This window comes from Rhinolophus ferrumequinum, chromosome 14 (genome assembly GCF_004115265.2).
Source record: "Rhinolophus ferrumequinum isolate MPI-CBG mRhiFer1 chromosome 14, mRhiFer1_v1.p, whole genome shotgun sequence".
In the NCBI taxonomy this organism is placed as follows: domain Eukaryota; kingdom Metazoa; phylum Chordata; class Mammalia; order Chiroptera; family Rhinolophidae; genus Rhinolophus; species Rhinolophus ferrumequinum.
In genome coordinates this window covers 10,930,037-10,948,613 of record NC_046297.1, presented here as the reverse complement: position 1 = coordinate 10,948,613, position 18,577 = coordinate 10,930,037, and the positions used below count along the sequence as shown (strand labels likewise).

The following is an 18,577-nucleotide window of genomic DNA, read 5'->3' as shown; positions in this document are numbered from 1 at the left end:
AGGCGGTGTTTGTGCCGGGGGCGGGGCCAGAGTCACGTGACGCGGCGCGGGCTTGGTGGGCGGCCGCGCGCGAGCGAGTTGGCCCCGGCGAGGTGTGAGGCCGCGAGAGGTGAGGCTGGGTTTGAGCGCTGCCGCCTGCCACAGAGCCAGGTGACTTCACGGGACTTTGTGTCCGGTCAGGGGAGTTCAGCCAAGTGGAAGAAAGACATTTTAACCTGCGAAGTCTTGTGATGGAGCAAAGGGCAGCCAGGGTTGGGATTAGTTACTGAGTTCTGAATCCCCGGGAGTTTGTAGGCAATGGCGGTGTGGGTATGTATGTGTAGTAACCCGTTTTTCTGTTACAACACATACTTGTAAGTCATGTGTACTAAGTAAGCGCTTACCGCTCTGCTAAGTGCTTTTCATCAACCTGATCTCATTGAATCCTCACGACGTTCCTCCCTGTGCCACCGGCCTGCGCAGAGTGGTAGGTAGGCCGGCTTTAAACTACAGAACGAAGGTTAGCATATTAACAACCTCAGTGTTAACTACCGCACCCTATGTAAAAACAGTCGAGTTACAATTTACTGAAATAAAAGAAGATCCGCAAATCCTGGGATCAGTTTCATCGAGTTAATGATAATTGTATGGAACCACGCCACCAAAGAGATACAAAACATATCTACTATCCCAGCCCACCTCTTTTTCAAAACAAATGAGAAATTGACCCATTAGATGCTTGTTCTAATATTTAGTACAAGCATTTTTGGCATTCTTTTTTGCAGCGATTTCTGAAGAAAAGACTACTTCCTATTAATTGATGAAATGTTTATTTTACAAATCAGCATATTTTTTGGAAGACATACCTTTATTAATGTGACACATTTAGTTGCCTTGTGTCTCAAAGATGTACCTTTTTTTGGGCAAGGTGTATAATTTAAAAAATTTTTATTACATTTATTAGGGTGACATTGGTTAGTAAAATTATATAGGTTTCAAGTGTACATTTCTATAATACGTCATCTATATATTGTATCAAAGATGTACTTTTAATGGGAAAGTGTTTCGAAAACCTTCATTGAAATAATCATGTAAATTATCTCCTTTGCAAAGGGAAGGCAACCAATATTCCCTTTAAAAATGCTTGCAATAGCCATCAAAAGTCCATATATCGGGCATTTTTGAACTCACCAATATTTATGTATTTGTGGCCATCAATTAATGGCTATTCAGTCAGGAAGCTACCTTCATCTTCCCTCATCCTAAGAACTCTCTGCTGGAAAGTCAGCAGAACCTTTGAAAAGAGGGTGGAACAGTCATTTCTGGACCGTGGTGCTCTTCCTGAGACTCATGGGCAGCTCTTATCCCTTAGCTTTCAAAAAAAAAAAATTTGAACTTGTACCTACCATCTCGATTTCATGTAATCCGTTGCCAAGCTCTTCATTTGGCATATGAAGAAATGGGCCCAACAAATAAAAGTTAAATGACTTTAGTAGAGTCATACTAAGAGACATTAACAGAAGAGCAGGATCAGAAGTTAGATAGTGAACTTGGTTTAGACAAGTTGAAATTGAGGTGATTGTGAGATATCCTGGTAATGAAATCTATAGATATGTGGGCTGAGTTTAGAAGAGAGATCTAGGCTACAGATGCAAAACTGAATCTTTGTGATATGTTTAGCAATGTGACTTGAAGTTTAACTTATTTTCCAAGAAATAAGAGGAAAGATTTTTATGTTTTGTCCAGTTACATTTACGTCATTTATCATCTACCTACAACATGCAAAGCATTCTTGTAGACATATTGTGGGAGGTGTTAAAATTGAAAGATAGTCGGCTTTCTAGAGGCTCAAAACCAGAAAGGAGATATACATGGTCTTATTTTAAAGCATATGTGGGTAAATCCTAGAGGAGAAGTATAGCTAAAGTGATGGGATTGCAAAGAGGCAGGGGAGAATCAAATTGATTGGAAAGATCTGGGAAAGCTTAAAGGCGATGAGTTTTGAGCTGATTCTCAAAGGATTGATAGAACGTCATGAGGTAGGTGGAGGAGAAGGGCATTCTAGACAGTAAATAACCTTGAGAAAAGGCTTGGAAATATCCTTTCACAAAGATTCAGTTTGTATCTGTAGCCTAGATCTCTCTTCTAAACTCAGCCCACATATCTATAGATTTCATTACCAGGATATCTCACAATCACCTCAATTTCAACTTGTCTAAACCAAGTTCACTAACTTCTGTTCCTGCTCTTCTGTTAATGTCTCTTAGTATGACTCTGGAAATACAGAAGAAATTTCGTGGGTGGTTTTGGGAACAGAAACCAACAATCATGTGGTCTTGGGGCACAGGGTTTGAGAAGGTGTACGGTTTGAAAAAGTGAGTAGGGCTAAGTTAATGATTCGCCATAAATTCTTTATCAAGAGTATTTCAAATTCAAGAATCTCCCTTTCAAATATGACTTTTCCACTTGGGTATGCTGTGAAGCAAATTATATTTTCTTAAAACTTAGTTGATAAATATAGTAAAAGCTTGTAACCTAGTGAATGTTTGTATTACGTAAAAGGAGCCATGTGACTCCTTTCCCCAATATGGAAGTTATAAAGGGGTGTACCGTAGTTACAATGAATCAGACTCTGTTACCACTAGATTAGAAAATCCCACATATGACTAACAGATGATTTCAGTTTCATTTCAGTCTTCGAGCTCAAAGGATTACGAACCGTTTAATGATACTTGTTTTCAGTGAAGAAGAAATAAAGGATTCCCAGGATGAAGATTTTCTGGAAGGGACTTTGAGTTAAAGAAGGCTTTTAAAATTTGACAAGTAAGTCTATGTTTTATGTGTGTTCAATTCAGTCGACAACTGAAAGTTTGCTACTTCTTACTTTTTAAATATGTACTTTATTGCAAAGAGATCATGTACAGTGGGCAAAGGTTGTATATTTTGGCTGGCAGCCAGATAGTCACAGCTGGGTTGACCTCTGAATGAAATTGAATTGAAACTGTCCGATTAAATTAACATCACAAGTTCCCTAGGAAGTCAAATTTTGTAGGTGGCATTATTTCTTGTAAGGTGATATTGGAACAGTGACCAGCTGTAGGGATAGAGATGAACTGTCCTTCATACAAGTTATACTACGTGGCTATTGACAGAACGGGCCCTCTTTATGAGAGCTGCTGTATTTATTACCTTGCTGTGTAGGTTTCTTTCCAGTTTGCATTATGTCCCGCCTCACTAAATTAGGAATGTAGAAGTTGTCATTTCAAATTAGTCTTTTGGGTCTGATGTTCTACCAATTATGCAATTAATACGTTTTCTTAGAAATTATTTTTCCCATCTTATAAAACTTGACTCAGAATTGCTCGTGTTTTCCATATCCATGCCAGGTAAAGGAAGCTGTCTTTGTGGGGAGAGTGATTAAGAAATATACACATGGAGTGCTTAGGTACTATACTCTGTAATTTTAAGGAAATCATCTATAATTAAAAATCGGTTTGCTCTTTAGAGATAGCTCACCTAAATACTCAACATCTCTAAACCTCAGTTTTCTGATCTGTAAAATGGGGCCAATAATACCCTTATCATAGGGATTCGTGAAGATTAAATGAAATAATACATGTTTCCATCGTGTAATGGTTAGCACTCTGGACTCTGAAATAATACATGTAAAACACTTCACATGTACTTAATACTTCACATGTAGCCACTATTATTGTCTATTCTTCTACTATATGTGCAATGTTGTTTCCCCCTACTAGGAAAGCTTAAGAAATTGCATTTTTTAGAATGATATTAGAAAAGGACTTGGATATACATTAAACACATCCAAAATATCCATGCTAAGGAATCTGTGCCAATAATTTGTGGAACTTTAGTTTTTGGAGGACATACCCAAAATCTAGTGCATTAGACTTTTGAACTAGCTGTTCTTTCCCCCAGAAAGCTTTTCCATGACAGCTACGTGACTGATTTCATTAGTCACACGCCACCTTCTCAGTGAGACCTGCCCTGACCGTTCTAATTAAAATTATAACCCATGATGTGCCTGCCTCTACTCCAATTCCTTAACATGTTCTATGTTTTTGTCCATGGCATTTACCACCTTTGAATATAATATTTAGTTTGCGTATTTCTTTTATTGTTAATTGACTATCTTCCTCTGCGAAGGTGTAAGTTCCACAAGGGCAGGGTGATTTTTTGTCTCGTTTATCACCTGATATATTCCAAGAGGCTACAACAGCACCTGGTAGGTTCCAAGTAAATATTTAATTAATTCAATTGGACAGAAGCTTCTGATTAAATCTCATCCTCCTACACTCCATGCTTATATTGGGCATTATGTCTTTTATTTTAAGATAAGAAACCCACTGCAGGGAAATTCATGGCCTGCTAGATTTGAAAAACTCATATTTTAAAATTATTTTTTTCATTCTGTTGGCCACAACATTCTTGACAGGAAAAGTAGTGATTATGAACTTTTTCTTTTTTTCCTGTAGTAAGAGTGAAATACTTTTTTTTTTTTTTTTTTTAAATTGGGGAATATTGGAGAACAGTGTGTTTCTCCAGGACCCATCAGCTCCAAGTCAAGTTGTTGTTTCCAATCTAGTGGTGGAGGGCGCAGCTCCCTGGCCCTTGTGGGAATTGAACCGGCAACCTTGGTGTTATGAGCACTGTGCTCTAACCACTGAACCACCTGGCCGCCCTGAAATACCTTTCAATATTATTCCGAAGACTTTTAAACAAAATACTTGTGAGTGGTAACGTGGCAAGAACACTGTGTTAGTCTGTGTTTCTAGTAATCCTTTTCCCTCCTGGAGTAGTAAGTGTTCTTTATAGAACATAGAGGGTGTTAGTCTACCAGTGTGCAATAATAGAATACCACAGACTGGGTGGTTTAAACAATAGAAATTTATTTTCTCACAGTTCCGGGGACTGGAAATCCAAGATCAAGGTGCAGTAGAGTTGGTTCATGGTGAGGTCCTGCTCCTTCCATTTCAGATGGCTGTTTTTCTTGTCGTGTCCTCACATGGCTTTCCTCTGTGTGCGTGTTGGGGCGTGGAGAGGGAGATAGATCTCTGGTGTATCTTCCCCTCCTTACAAGGACACCAGTCTTACTGGATTAAGGCCCCATCTTTATGACTTTTTTTTTTTTTAACCGAAACTACCTCCTTAAAGACCTATCTGTAAATACAGTCACATTGGGGATTATAATTCTAACATGATTTTGCAGGGAAATAATTTTGTCCATACATATAGAAAAGAATGAATAAGAAAAAATTAATCTGTAACACCATTAATTCACCAAATAAAACCATTGTTAACCTATTTGTATTGCTCCAGTCATAAGTTTTTTGCATTTTCAGAACTTTGAGATCGTACCATAGTACTTTTTCACTTAACATTATGGAAAGTGAAGTCCAAGATTACAAACCCAGATGCTTACAGGGATCAGGTAGGCAGGTAAGATAATGATGGTAACTAACATTTACTGAGCCCTAACTGTGTGCCAAGTACTTTCCTAGAAGTTTATATGTATTATGTTATATGTTTATATGTATCGTGTCGTGTATTATCCTTCTTAGCCTTCACAACAACCCTATATGGGGTACATACCATTATCATCTCTGTATTTCAGATGAAGAAAATAAGGCATAAAGAGATAAAAGAACATGTTTAAGGACACACAGCCAGTAGGTAGCGACGTTAGCATTGAGGCCTAGCTGTTGAAAGGACTGGAGTGGGGTGCTTGGCTACTGTGGTGAACTTGAACATGCCCCAGGGAGGGGGCCACCCACCGCTAAAGGAGGAATGGCAGTCGAGTGTAGCAGATCTTTTGTGTGTGTCTGTGTGTGTGCAAGTATATTAATAAGTATATTTGATAGCAGTGAATAGTCTGGATTTTTATATGAAATGTTGGCAATTAATTAGGAAAATTAAAACAACACTGTTGAATCAGACAAATCTCATCTACAGATTGCATTCAGCCGACATTTATAAAATAGGAATCACAATAATAGTATCTACCTCCCAAATTTGGTGTAATAATTAAATGAGGACGTTTAATATGCGACATTTGGTTCAATGCCTGGCACATAGTGCTGAGTAAATGTTAGCTATCATTAGTAGCGTAAACATTTTCTCCAGTCGTCAAAATTCTTTGTAAGCATCATTTACTATTGTTTTTAAGAAATTGTGTAATACATTAGTATGAGTCTACGGTAAAAGACTCAAGCAATGTAAAAGTATACTTAATTAAAGTATTGATGTTGCACGTGCTTCCAAATCCCAACCCCTTTCCCCTCTCCATATATAATTAAAAACCATAAATGCTATATTTATTCTTCTGACAGTTGTTTTTTTCACTTAATGTGTCTTGGAGATCTTTTGAAATCAGGTTATACAAAGATACTTCATTCTTTTTAAAGGTTGTATGGCGTATTCTTTAGTATGCATGTACCATAATTTGTTGAACTGGGCCTTTCAAAGTCCAGAGTGCTAACCATTACACCATGGGGCCACTCGCTGAACTGGGCCTTTCAGTTGTCATTCAGGTACTTTTTGATTTTTTGCTTTTATAAAAAAAAGTTCTGTAAAGAACATATTCTGCAAATGTGCACATTAGTGAATATTTCTCTAGGCTTGATTCCTAGATGGAATTCCTGGATCAAAAGGATATTAAGAATTTTCACAGATATTGTACCTTTGTTAAATATATTTTTAATAGCTTTGTAATATTCCATTTTATGAATCTACCATTATTCACTTTAGCAATTCCTTGTGTTGACACATTTAGATTGTATCCAATTTTTTGCTATAATGGTCCTGTGATAAATATCTTTATGAGTAGGCTATGCTTTCTAAAAGGTAAACAGGCAGAGAGGAAGTTGTCAATTAGTAAGTATATTTCTGAGACTTTACTTCCCCAAAGCTATTGTAAGAATGATATTCAGTGATATTATTTTTTTTAAAAAGAGCTTTGATAAAGTCATGGCCTAGGGTTTTTAATATTAAACTCAAGAGTTTTAGAATCTTATATATATATGTTTTATTTCAGGTGTTGTCATCTGTAATGAAGATCACTGTGAAACAGAAGATTGAATAAAGCCTTGTAACATTGGACCTAGATTTGTGATTTAGAAAAGAAAGTTAAAATTAGTCATTTTGATTGTAGTGTTCCAATTTCATAATATTTATTCTTCCAAGTAGAGTTAGTGAGTAGATTAAAATTCAGTGCTATACTAAAGGATGCACTAATATTTTTTCGGGTATTTTTTTTCTTTTTGTATGAGAGAAGGAAGTAGACAGCTGATAGCTGTAGTGATTCATAATGAGATACACTAAATTGAATTTTATGATGTCAGTTCTTGGCATTATAATTTATATCACTGATTTAATTGTGGACACCTGGGTATCTGTCAGGTTTTTCCACGAAGGACAGTATGTTTTTGGTATTTTAACAGTAAGCTTTATGCTCTTTGGAACACTTGTGGTCCAGTGTTTTAGTTATTCTTGGTTCAAGACCGATTTAAAGAAAGCAGGCCAAGAAAGTCCGCATTGTTTTCTTCTACTTCATTGTTTGCAAGGAGGAATTTTTACAAGGTGAGCATACACTTTTGATGATGAACACTATTTTTCTTTCATCCGAACAGAAACTACCTTTTTGTACCTAAGTTGTCACATGTACAAAGGTCCCCTATTTGCATGTAGCACAAAGGTTACTTGTTCCTTATCGGTGCTTCTGAGTCATTGCTGTATTTTCAGAATTTTCCAGGTTTATTAATAGAATGTTTTCATTTATCTAATTAAGTTACTTTTTCTGATATGGACTCAACTTTTTATGGGAAGGAAAAGGACTCATTTCTGTATCTTGTGAATCTTTTTTCTTCTGTTTTACATTTCAAACCTGATTGTGTAAATATAGCCTATCATTTGCAACTCTGTTAGACGCCTTAATTTTTAACTTACTTGTTCCATTGATTTGACTAAATGAAAATTTTACTGCGACACTGTAGTAGTAGCCATGTGGTTAGCTGGTACAGAATCATACACAGAACTAAAAACAGCTTTAAGAATCATGTTGTTCAAATCCTTATTTTATTAGTTGAGGAAACTAGTATCTAACTAGGCCCTGAGAATTCCATGATTCTCTCTATGTCTAATTTCATATGATCTTTTTATTATTACCTGAAGAGATTTAATTCTGTTAAAAGCAATATATATCTTTTTTTCCCCCTTTCTTCAGCCTGCCTGAGCCCTCTCCAGTTCAAGCCATTGTTTCTCAGTCTAGTTGTGTAGGACACAGCTCCCTGGTATTATGAGCCTTGCGCTCTGCCCCCAGGCTGAAACAGTTGGTCACCGGTCATCGGTCAGCCACTCACAGCAGCTCACGGCAGCTCACGCTGGCTGCCGGCCACTTACACTGGCCGCTGGCCGCTCCTGGCAGCACTCAGCAGCCCGTGGCAGCACTCAGCAGCTCACAGTAGCTCATGCCAACCTCCGGCTGCTCACGGCAGCCCAGCTCCAGGGAGAGCCATTGTTCACGATCTTAGCTGTAGAGGGCGCAGCTCACTGTCCCACATGGGAATTGAACTGGGGACCTTGGTGCTAGGAGCATGGCGCTCCAACCACCTAAGCCACCGGGCCTGAAAGCAATAATATCTTGAAAGTAAAGAGAAAAAATAAAAAGAAATATTAAGAGGATAACATACTGTTTTGTTACAGTTAGATTTTGAATTTGGACTATTTTAATGGTTTACATTAAGGTTAATCTCTGATTCTATCCTGTTAAAAAGCAACATATTCAGGGCGATTAGTTGAAAGTTAAAAATTTTTCCAGGCTTTTTATGTGTTAATTAATAGTAATAATAATAAATGTCATTTAGTTTGTATGGGGATTTAGTTTTCAAAGTATTTTCATATACTTTGTCATATACGTATACTTTTCATATACGTATTATGACCTTCATAACTTGTAAGAAACAAAATATGCAATGAGAAAAAAACAGATTTTGGGAAGCTGTAAAGTACTTTAGGTGTTGATATTGGAAGTTAGTTTTGAAACTGTGTTCTCAATAAGATGAAAATGTTTGAAGCAATGGAGTAAAAGTGCTGATAAGTATATATGTGTAATAGGCAAGATTTAATGAATATTCTGTATAAGCAATAATGAGAATTACGTAGTTGTAATATCCAGAGAAGGATAAAAGTTACTCTTGCAGAGAGCTGATAAATTGTGTATGTAAATTCTTTGTTGTTTGCCATTGCTCTAAATGGGAAATTTTCATATCTACAGAACTGTTTGCATTGGTGTTTCAAATAATGACTTAAAGTTACGGCAAGACATTGTGTTATAAATTATAAATTGTATTATAAAAGAAAGGCAAAATTGCCTTGATTTTAGGTCCCTCTTGACGTACCTAGTGGTTTTTGATTGAATGTCTGACGTTATATACAAAAAAATTATAGAGGCTCCAGATCATGCAATTTTCCTTTTCTCTCCTAGGCATTTAGAGTAAGGGTCCGTCTGCTCTTGGTTTGCTCTTGCTTCCCGGGTGCAGCTTTCCAGGGCACTGAGAGGCTGGTGGGCTCGTGCTCCCTCCCGCATGTCCTGAATGCTGCTGGTTCCAAGGCTGCCAGAAATTCTGCTTTGCTTTTAGCTTCTATCTTATAGTTTCAAAATTTGGCAAATGTATTGGGGGGAACTGATCATGCTTCTCAGGTCCCTGTGTCCAGTCCTGCAAGATCTTAAAAACCTCTCTTTTCTCTGTTTCCTAACGACAGCCCTCTGCCTGGGCTAAATCCAGATTTTTAATATCTCATCCCGAGTAACAGAATCAGCAAATACCTCCAGGCAACACGTCTCTGCAGAAACATCAGCTCAGTTTCCGGTTTCTTTAGTTGTTTTGGCAGGAGCATTGGTCTGATCCAACAGACTACATCCTACAGAGAAGCATAGTCCATAAAGTGCAATTGAGTTATCCCATAATGTGCAATAAATTGTCCCAAGTCTAAAGTTGAACAGAACCTTTATTGTTCTCATAAATAATATGAATATCTCAAAACACTTGAATTCCATGCACCATATTTCCAACTTAGATATTAGTATTGCTGGCATTTTAATTCCTGTTTTTCATCTCACTGGATATTATTGTGTTATTATTTCTGTTTTATATAGTTAAATTTTATTAAATTTTGTTTATCTTTATCTATTTACTACTCTATTTTTTATTCCTTCTTGAATCTCAGATTTTCCATCTAAGATCACTTTTCTCCTGCCTGCCTGAGGTCCAGAATTGCATGTATTGAGAGTCTTTTGGAGACACCATCTCTCAATTTTGATTATCTAGAAATGTCATTTCATTATCTTTCTTGAGAGAAATTTTAGTGGCTGTAGAAACCTAGATGAGTGGTTATTTTCTCTCTTTGTATTACATTCTTTTGTCTTTTAGTTTCCATTGTTGTTCTTTGAAGAGTTAGGTGTCAGTCTTACTGCTGGTCTTTTAAAAGTATTTTGTCTATTTTCCCTCTGGCTGCTTTCATGATTTTTCCCTTTAGCTTTGGTTTTCTACAGTTTAATTATGGTATATCTAGTTGTAGATTTATTTCTCTTGAGATTTGCTAGTCCTCATGATTCTTTGGATTATTATCTTCCATCAATTCTCTTCCACAATTCTCAGTCATCTTTCTAACATTTTCTTTACCACATTTCTGTCTCTTTTCCTTCTGGGACTGCAGGCAAATGTAAGTTAGACTCTCTCACTGTCTCTAACATGATTCTTACATTTTAGTTATTTTAAATTTTCATGTTTTGAGTCTTTATGGTACATTTTGAGTACTTTTTTCCTAACTTTTATTTCACTAGTAATTTCTTTTGCTGTGGCCAAGAAGTTATTATACACAGCCACTGAGTTTTAAGTTTGGATTATTACAATTTTTATTTTTAGAAGCTATATGTGGTTCCTTTCAAGTCTGCAATGTCACTTTTTATAGTTTCCTGTTCACTGCAGATATTTCAGAGTAGTCATTTATGTCTTTAAACATAGTAAGCGTTATTGTTTCACTTATAATTTCAATATCTGAAGACTTTTCAGGTTTGTTCTATTGGCTCTGCTTCTACTATTGGGTACTCATATTGCTTTGTTTTCCTGTATGCCTAGTATCAATAATTATGTTCCGGTCATTGCCCTTGAAAAAATTGTGAGGCCACCACCAATTTGAGTTTATTCTTAAGAGATGCTTAAAGGTTCTGTAAGATGGGGTCTACACTTAAATTCATGGCTGAGGTGCTTCCTGATTCAGTGCTAGAAGGTTGTATGTTTCTAGAAATTTATGCCTTTCTTCTAGGTTGTCTAATTTGTTGGCATATAATTGCAGTATTCTTTTATATATATATGTATTTTAATTAGTTTCAGGTATACAAAGCAATGTAATAGACATTTATACCCCTCACAAAGTGATAACCCCCCCAATCTACTACCACTCTGACATCATATGTAGTTGTTAAAATATCATTGACTATCTTCCCTATGCTGTACTCCACACCCCATGACTATATTGATATATAAATATATATGTATTAATATATAAATTTAATAAACAAATTTAATTAATAAACAATAGTTACTAATATATGTTTATATATAATATATAATTTAATAAATTTAATTAATAAATATTTAATTTAATATAATAAATAGTATAAATTCATGTGTGTGTGTGTGTGTGTGTGTGTGTGTATATATATATATATATATATATATATAAATAAATATATACTGGGGGTGCCAAAAAGATGTATACATATTTTAAGAGACGTTAAGATAATATCTCCTAAAATGCGTATACATTTTTTTTGGCACTCTGTGTGTGTGTGTGTGTGTGTGTGTGTGTGTGTGTGTGTATTTAATTATAGTTGATATTCAATATTATTCTACTCCAGGTTCAGGTGTATAGCGCATTGGTCAGGCATCTACAAAATATATGAAGTGATCCCCCTGATTAAGTCCAGTGCCCATCTAGTACCTCATATAATCTTTACAACATTATTGATTATATTCCCCATACTGTATTTTATGTCCCTGTGACTATATTGTAACTACTAATTTGTACTTTCTAATTCCTTCACCTTCTCCTCATCCTCTCCCCTCTCCCATCTAACAACCATCAATTTATTTTCCCCTATATCTCTGAGTCTATTTCTGTTTTGTTTGCTGGTTTATTCTCTTCTTTAGATTCCACATATAAGTGAGATAATACGGTATTTGTCTTTCTCAGTCTGAGAATAATTGCACTATTCTTTAACAATACTTTGTAGTTCTATTTTGTCATTTGTAACTTCTCTTTTATTTTTGATTTCATTTATTTGAGTCCTCTTAGTTTTTTTCTTGATTAATCTCTCTAAAGGTTTGTCAATTTTGTTTTTCAAAGAACTAGCTTAGTTTCACTGATACTTTTTATTTTTATTTTTTTAAGTCTTTATTTCATTTATTTCTGCTCGGACCTTGGTTATTTCCTTCATTCTGCTTACTTTGGATTTTGTTTGTTGTTCTTTTTATAATTTCTTTAGCTGTAAAGATAGGTTGTTAATTTGGGATTTTTCTTGTTTTTTTGAGTTAGGCCTGTATGGCTATGACCTTCCTTCTTAGAACTGCTTTTGCTGCATCCCATAGGTTTTGGAAACTTGTGTTTTCATTTTCATTTGTCTCCAGGTATTTTTTTTATTTCTTCTTTGGTCCACTGATTGTTTAGTAGCATGTTGTTTTGTGTCCATGTATTTGATTTTTTCCATTTTTCTTCTTGTAGTTGATTTTTACTTTCATACTATTATGGTTAGAAAAAATACTATGATTTTAATCTTCTTGAATACATTGAGACTTGTTTTGTGGCCTAATATGTGATCAGTCTTGCAGAATATTCCATGTGCACTTGAAAAGAATGTGTATTCTGCAGTTTTGGTTTGAAATGTTCTATAAATATGTATTAAGTCAATTGGTCTAATGTGATGTTTAAGCCTGTTGTTTCCTTATTGATTTTCTATCTGAATGATCTATCCATTGATATAAGTTGGATATTAAAGTCCCCTACTATTATTATTATAGTACTGTCAATTTCTCCCTTTATGTCTGTTAATTTTTTGCTTTATATGTTTAGGTGCTCCTATGTTGGTTGCGGCGGTGACCTAGTGTGCACACGGGTGTGGTAGCTCCTCGTTAATCTGGTTGTCTGTGGCTGGAGCAGGGTCCAGATTGGGCAACCTGGTGCGTGTGTGTTGTGCTGTCCTTTTGGTCTTATTGGCGTAGCTGAGGACAGGGTGGTTGGGAATGTGCTGTGGCGACTTTGCAGGTCAGCCAGAGCACCTGGATAGAGCTCCTGCCCACACTGTCTAGGTGCAGGGAGAATATAAACAATGGTGCTCCCTGATTCCTATGATCCTGGAAAGTTCCCTCAGATCCCAGAGAGCTCTTGCAGTTCCCCAACCTTCTCTATGTGGACCCCCTCTCTCGTTTGCTATGTAGAAGCTGTTCAATCAGTCCTCAGTTGTCTCTCAGGAGAAAGTGCTCTAAATGTGGGTGTATATTTGGTGTAGGCAAGTATCACCTGGGAGGAGGCAAGTATCAGCGTCCTCCTGTGGTGCCATCTTGGACCCACCTCCGTGTAGTTGTTTACTCATTGTTTTTGTGTGTAGGGGGGAGTAAACATTGGAACTTTCTACTCCACCATCTTGCAGATGACCTTCTCCTTCACTGTTGCGACATAATTTTGTAGGATACAGAGTTCTACATTTCTCTGAGTACTTCAGAGAAATTTCTCTGAGTACTTCAAAATATTTCAATCCACTGTCTGTTCCTTGCATGGTTTCTGAGAAGTTGGATGTAGTTCTTAACTTTTCTCCTCTATAGGTAAGATTTTTTCCCCCTCTTTTCTAAGATCTTAAAAATTTTTTTTTTATCTATCTTTGATTTTCTTCAGTTTGAATGCGATAAGCCTAAGTACAGTTTTTTTTTTTGGCATTTATTTTGGTTGGTGTTCTGTGAGCTTCCTGGATATCTGGTTTGGTGTCTGACGTTAATCTAGGGAAATTCTCAGTTGTTACCATGTCAAATATTTCTTCTGTTCTTTTTTCTTTTCCTTCTGATATTCTTTGCCATTACACAAATATTACACCTTTTATAGTTGTCCCACAGTCCTTGGATAGTCTATGTTTTTGCTTTTCAGTTTTGGAGGTTTCCATTGAGATATTCTGTAGCTCAGAGGTTCTTTCTACAGTGTGTCCAGTCTAATAAGCCCAATGATGAAGTTCTTCATTTGTTACAGTGTTTTTGATCACTAGTATTTTTATTGATTCTTAGAATTTCCGTCTTTCTGCTCACTTGAACCATTTGTTTTGCATGTTGTCTATTTTTTTCTATTATAGTCCTTAACATATTAATCATAGTTGTTTTAAATTCATGGTCTGCTAATTCCAACATCCTTGTCATATCTGAGTCTAGTTCTCATGTTTGCTGTCTCTTCAAACTCTCTTTTGAAGTATGCCTGGTAATTTTTTGTTGGAAGCAGGGCATGATGTATAGCAGATCATTGAATGACGTTGTTATGTTCAATGTCATTTTGTTACAGTGTTGATGAGATACCATAGAAACTCCCTTAATTCTTGTTTATATCAATTAACCTATGATAAAACTGTTTCTGTTCTATGTCATTTCACTGCAGTTGTAAGAATCAATCAATGAAAGTGAGGACTTACTGTATTGGGTGAAAGATGTTGCATCCAGTGCAACACGGGCAGTGAGAGAACGAGAAGGGGCGGCAAAGGGTTAAGAAAGAAACAGAAATCAAGAAAGTTATGAAACGGGGCCAAGGGTCTCCCAGCCTCAAAGGACTGAGAGCCCCAAATCGGGCCGCCTTCTGGCTTTTATTGATATACACACAAGGAAGTAGTATTGTTTTCTCCACGGTCTGTGAGTCTCACACATCATATCAGAAAACTGATTCAAACCAATCACCCTTGCCTGCAAACAGCCAGAATTGAAAGTTCCAGGATGTCTTAACAATTATGATATGTGCCTCCCCAGGGACAAATCCTTTATGCTGAAACTTATTGATAAGAATGGAAGGAGAACTGATGTTATCACATCATTGACTCACTTCCCAAGCAGGTTGTGGGAAGGATTATAGCCCCATAGGCCAAAGTTCTCCTTTGCTGGGGAAGGTGGGGGGCTGTGCCCACCTCTATAGACCCCGTGAATTCTTCTGGTGGTCACCACGTGGCTGTGCCTGGCTTGGGTTGTTCCTTCCGTGAGGAATTTTACCTGTCATTGACCGACCAGCCATCTTTTTGGGGGCCAAACAGAGAGACATGAGGTGTAAGCACAAAGGTAAAGCAAAGTCCCTGAAAGGATCAGTCTCACAGACTCTTCTTTCTTTAGGAACAGTCACGAGGGGACAGACGGTTAGGCTGCTGCATGACAGCAGAAAGGAACTGCTGTAAATATGCCTTTAGTAATGTGGTGGCAAAGTGTGGGAGGAAAAGAAGCAAACTACAGTCCTGTGATTAGGTCCGTCTGTTAGGGAGACTTTTCCCAGGGTCTGTAGACTTCCGTGGTCTGTAGACTTCCGTGGTCTGTAGACTTGCGAAATGCCTCTCAGTCCTATTTCCCTCCCTGAATGCTTCGGTGTATTCAAAATGGTGGTTTTCACTTCTCCCTGTTGGATAACCTGTGGAGATTTTCCACATCTTCATTGTGAGAGCTCCAGGAGGTAAAACTCTCGAAAGTGTGGGGCACTTGCTAGGAGTTTTTAACTCACAGACTTGTTTACACTTGCCTCCAGCACTTCATCAGTTACAGTTCAGGTTTTCCCAATGTGGCACTAGCGATCAGCATAGTGGGGTTTCTTCTTGAGGATTTCTGCTCCTGTAATTTATGATTCTTTGTATCCACCTGCCTGTCTCTCCAGTTTTGGGGGAAACAGTTTGCCCTGGGACCTTACTTTGTCAGATCTAAGAAGAGTTGTTGATTTTTTTGTTTCGCTTTTACTTGTTATTAGGTAGGAATGGCAACTTCCAAGTCTCTTACATGAGAGACTAGAAACTAGAAGTCAAGTCCTATATTCTTGAAGTCTTGAAATCATGTATTTGTTAGGTATGTTCTTCTTTTTCAATATTGCTTTGGTTATTGTAGCTCCTTTGTATTTCCACATAAATTTTAGAATCAGTTTGCCAGCTATTACTATTGGCATTGCCTTTTAAATTTCAGTTTTCAATCATTTGTTTTCAGTGAGTAGAAATAGAATTGATTTTTTAAAAAAATAATTTATTTCCTGAGACCTTGCTAAACTCACTTATTACTTATATTAATATTAGTTTTTTGTTTGGTTTCCTGGTATTTTCTGTGTTAATCATCATGTGATTTGCAAATAGGAACAGTTTGATTTTCTCCTTTAAAATAGTTATTCCTTTTATTTCTTTGTTTTGCTTCATTTCTCTGTCTAGGTCCTCCAATAAAATGTTGAATAGAAGTGATCAGAGTAACATTCTTGATTTGTTCTGATCTCAGGGGTAAAGTGTTGAATGTTTTGCCATGAAGTTTGGTGTTGCCTGTAAGTTTTTCATACTTACCCTTTATCAAATTAAAGAGATTTCCTCCACTTTTAATATTCTTGAGAGTTTTATTATTATTATTATGCATGGATGTGAATTTTGTCAAATATTTTTTCTGCACTTACTGAGATGATCATATGGTTTTTCATTGATTCATTCTTTCATTGATTGGTTTAATGCTGTTAAACCAACTTTGCATTCCTGGGATAGACTTAAATGATTATTATTTTTTTACGAATTGCTGAATTCCATTTGCAAATATTTCATTAAGCATTTTTGTGTCCATGCTCATGAGGGATTTTTTAAGTATAATTTCCTTTTCTTTTGATATCTTTGGTAGGTTTTAGATAAGTTTTATGCTAGCCTCATAACAGAAGTTTGAAACTGTTTCTTCTTTATTTTCTGAAGGAGTTTGTACAAGACTGGTGTTTTTTCTTCCTTAAATGTTTGATAAAATGTATCGGATAGAGTTAATGTGTGTAGATTTTTGAAAACAAATTTGATTTCTTTAATATAGATTTATTCAGATTTTCTATTTGATCTTGTGTTAGTAAGGGGATTTTGTCCATTTCATCAAAGTTTCATTTATTGCTATAAAATTGTTCCTAATATTCCCTTGTCATAGTTTTGATCTTTAGTGATGCCACCTTTTTCTTTCAGGATATTGGCATTTTTTGTTCTCTCTTTTTCTCCCTCTCCCCACCCCTCAGCAGTGTTGTTTGAGATTTATCAATTTCTTATGTCTTTTCAAAGAACCAAATTTTGGCTTTTTAATTTCTCTCTATTGCTTGTTCTTATTTCATTGATTTATGCTTTTATCTTTATTTCCTTCTGTGTAATTAGGACTGACTTTGCTTCCCATTTTCTAGTTTCTATGGTAACTTATATTACTACTATTAACTCTTTCTTCTTTCCTAATAAAAGTATTGAAACTATAAACTTCCCTCGAATCTGTGCATCAGCTGTATCCCAGACAGTTTGATATGTTTTATTATTCATCAGTTCAAAATATTTTTAGCTTTCCTTGTGATTTCTCTTTTACCCAAATGTCAAGCTATATTAAAAACTTTTTTTTTATAGGTATTTGGGACTTTTATAGATAGTTTAATATTGATTTTTAATTAATCCCTTTGTGGTCAGATAACATACTCTTAAGATTTCAATTTTGAAATTTATTTAGGCTTATTTTCTTGTCTAACGTACGGTGGGTCATCTTTAATCATTTCATGTATACTTGAAACACATTTGTTCTGCAGTTTTTGGTTGGTTGTAGTATTCTAGAAATGAAATTTAGTAAATGTAGTAGATAGGGTTACACAATTTCTACATTCTTACTGATTTTTTACTTGGTAGTTAGGTGTGTTGGGACAACTGGGTAGCCATTTGAAAAAAAATATATGTAAATTATAATTGGACCTTCACAGGAAAGTCAGGCTTAGCTCATGCCCTAGCATGGCACATAATCTTGAAAAGAGTTTAGCGTGTTCAGTGGTGAAGGTGAAATCTTCAGAAGCATATTGATAGAAACAGAGGTGGGTACTGAGAGAATTTTAAAATGTTGCAGTTTTGTGTCTTGAGCCTCTCAGTCTTTGATGTGACAGAATATGGACTCTAATTCCGTCCAGCCAGAAGAAAATCCGAAAGGATAAACTGGAAGAGTTTTGTTTTCAGAGTAGCACTTCCCCGCCCACCCCTTGCCTGATCCAAACCACAAGGGCAAGAAAAGAGTTTTTCTTTTTCTGTATGCCATATAAATAGACAGACCACACAGATTGTAGAAATTGACCAGAATGGAAATAAGAGGAAGCAATAGCCAGTATATGAATCATAAGAACAGTAAAGATTTTGATTAACTTTAGAGTAGGAATAATTTAAGATTGCATGTTATGGACTATACTTTTAGGTAAAATATCAGACACTAGGATAAATTCCAGATGAATCAAATATTTAATGTAAAAAATATATCAAAGTATTATAAGTACACGGGAGAATTCCTTTATA

At 36.1% G+C, this 18,577-nt stretch overlaps 1 protein-coding gene across 2 annotated transcripts in view; it reads left to right on the top strand.

Annotated features, from left to right (window-relative positions):
* The first annotated feature begins 131 nt into the window (after window positions 1-131).
* XKR9 (XK related 9) overlaps window positions 132-18,577 on the top strand; it is a 31,033-nt gene continuing 12,587 nt past the window's right edge. Inside the window, exons 1-3 of one of the 2 annotated variants that reach the window (XM_033126467.1) lie at window positions 132-150; window positions 2,663-2,802; window positions 7,034-7,578. In XM_033126467.1, the coding sequence (XP_032982358.1) occupies window positions 7,307-7,578 (272 nt within the window). In that variant the 5' untranslated portion in view covers window positions 132-150; window positions 2,663-2,802; window positions 7,034-7,306. Of the gene's footprint in view, window positions 151-2,638; window positions 2,803-6,404; window positions 6,531-7,033; window positions 7,579-18,577 lie in introns of those variants that run through there. The other variant, XM_033126468.1, reaches the window with a different exon arrangement.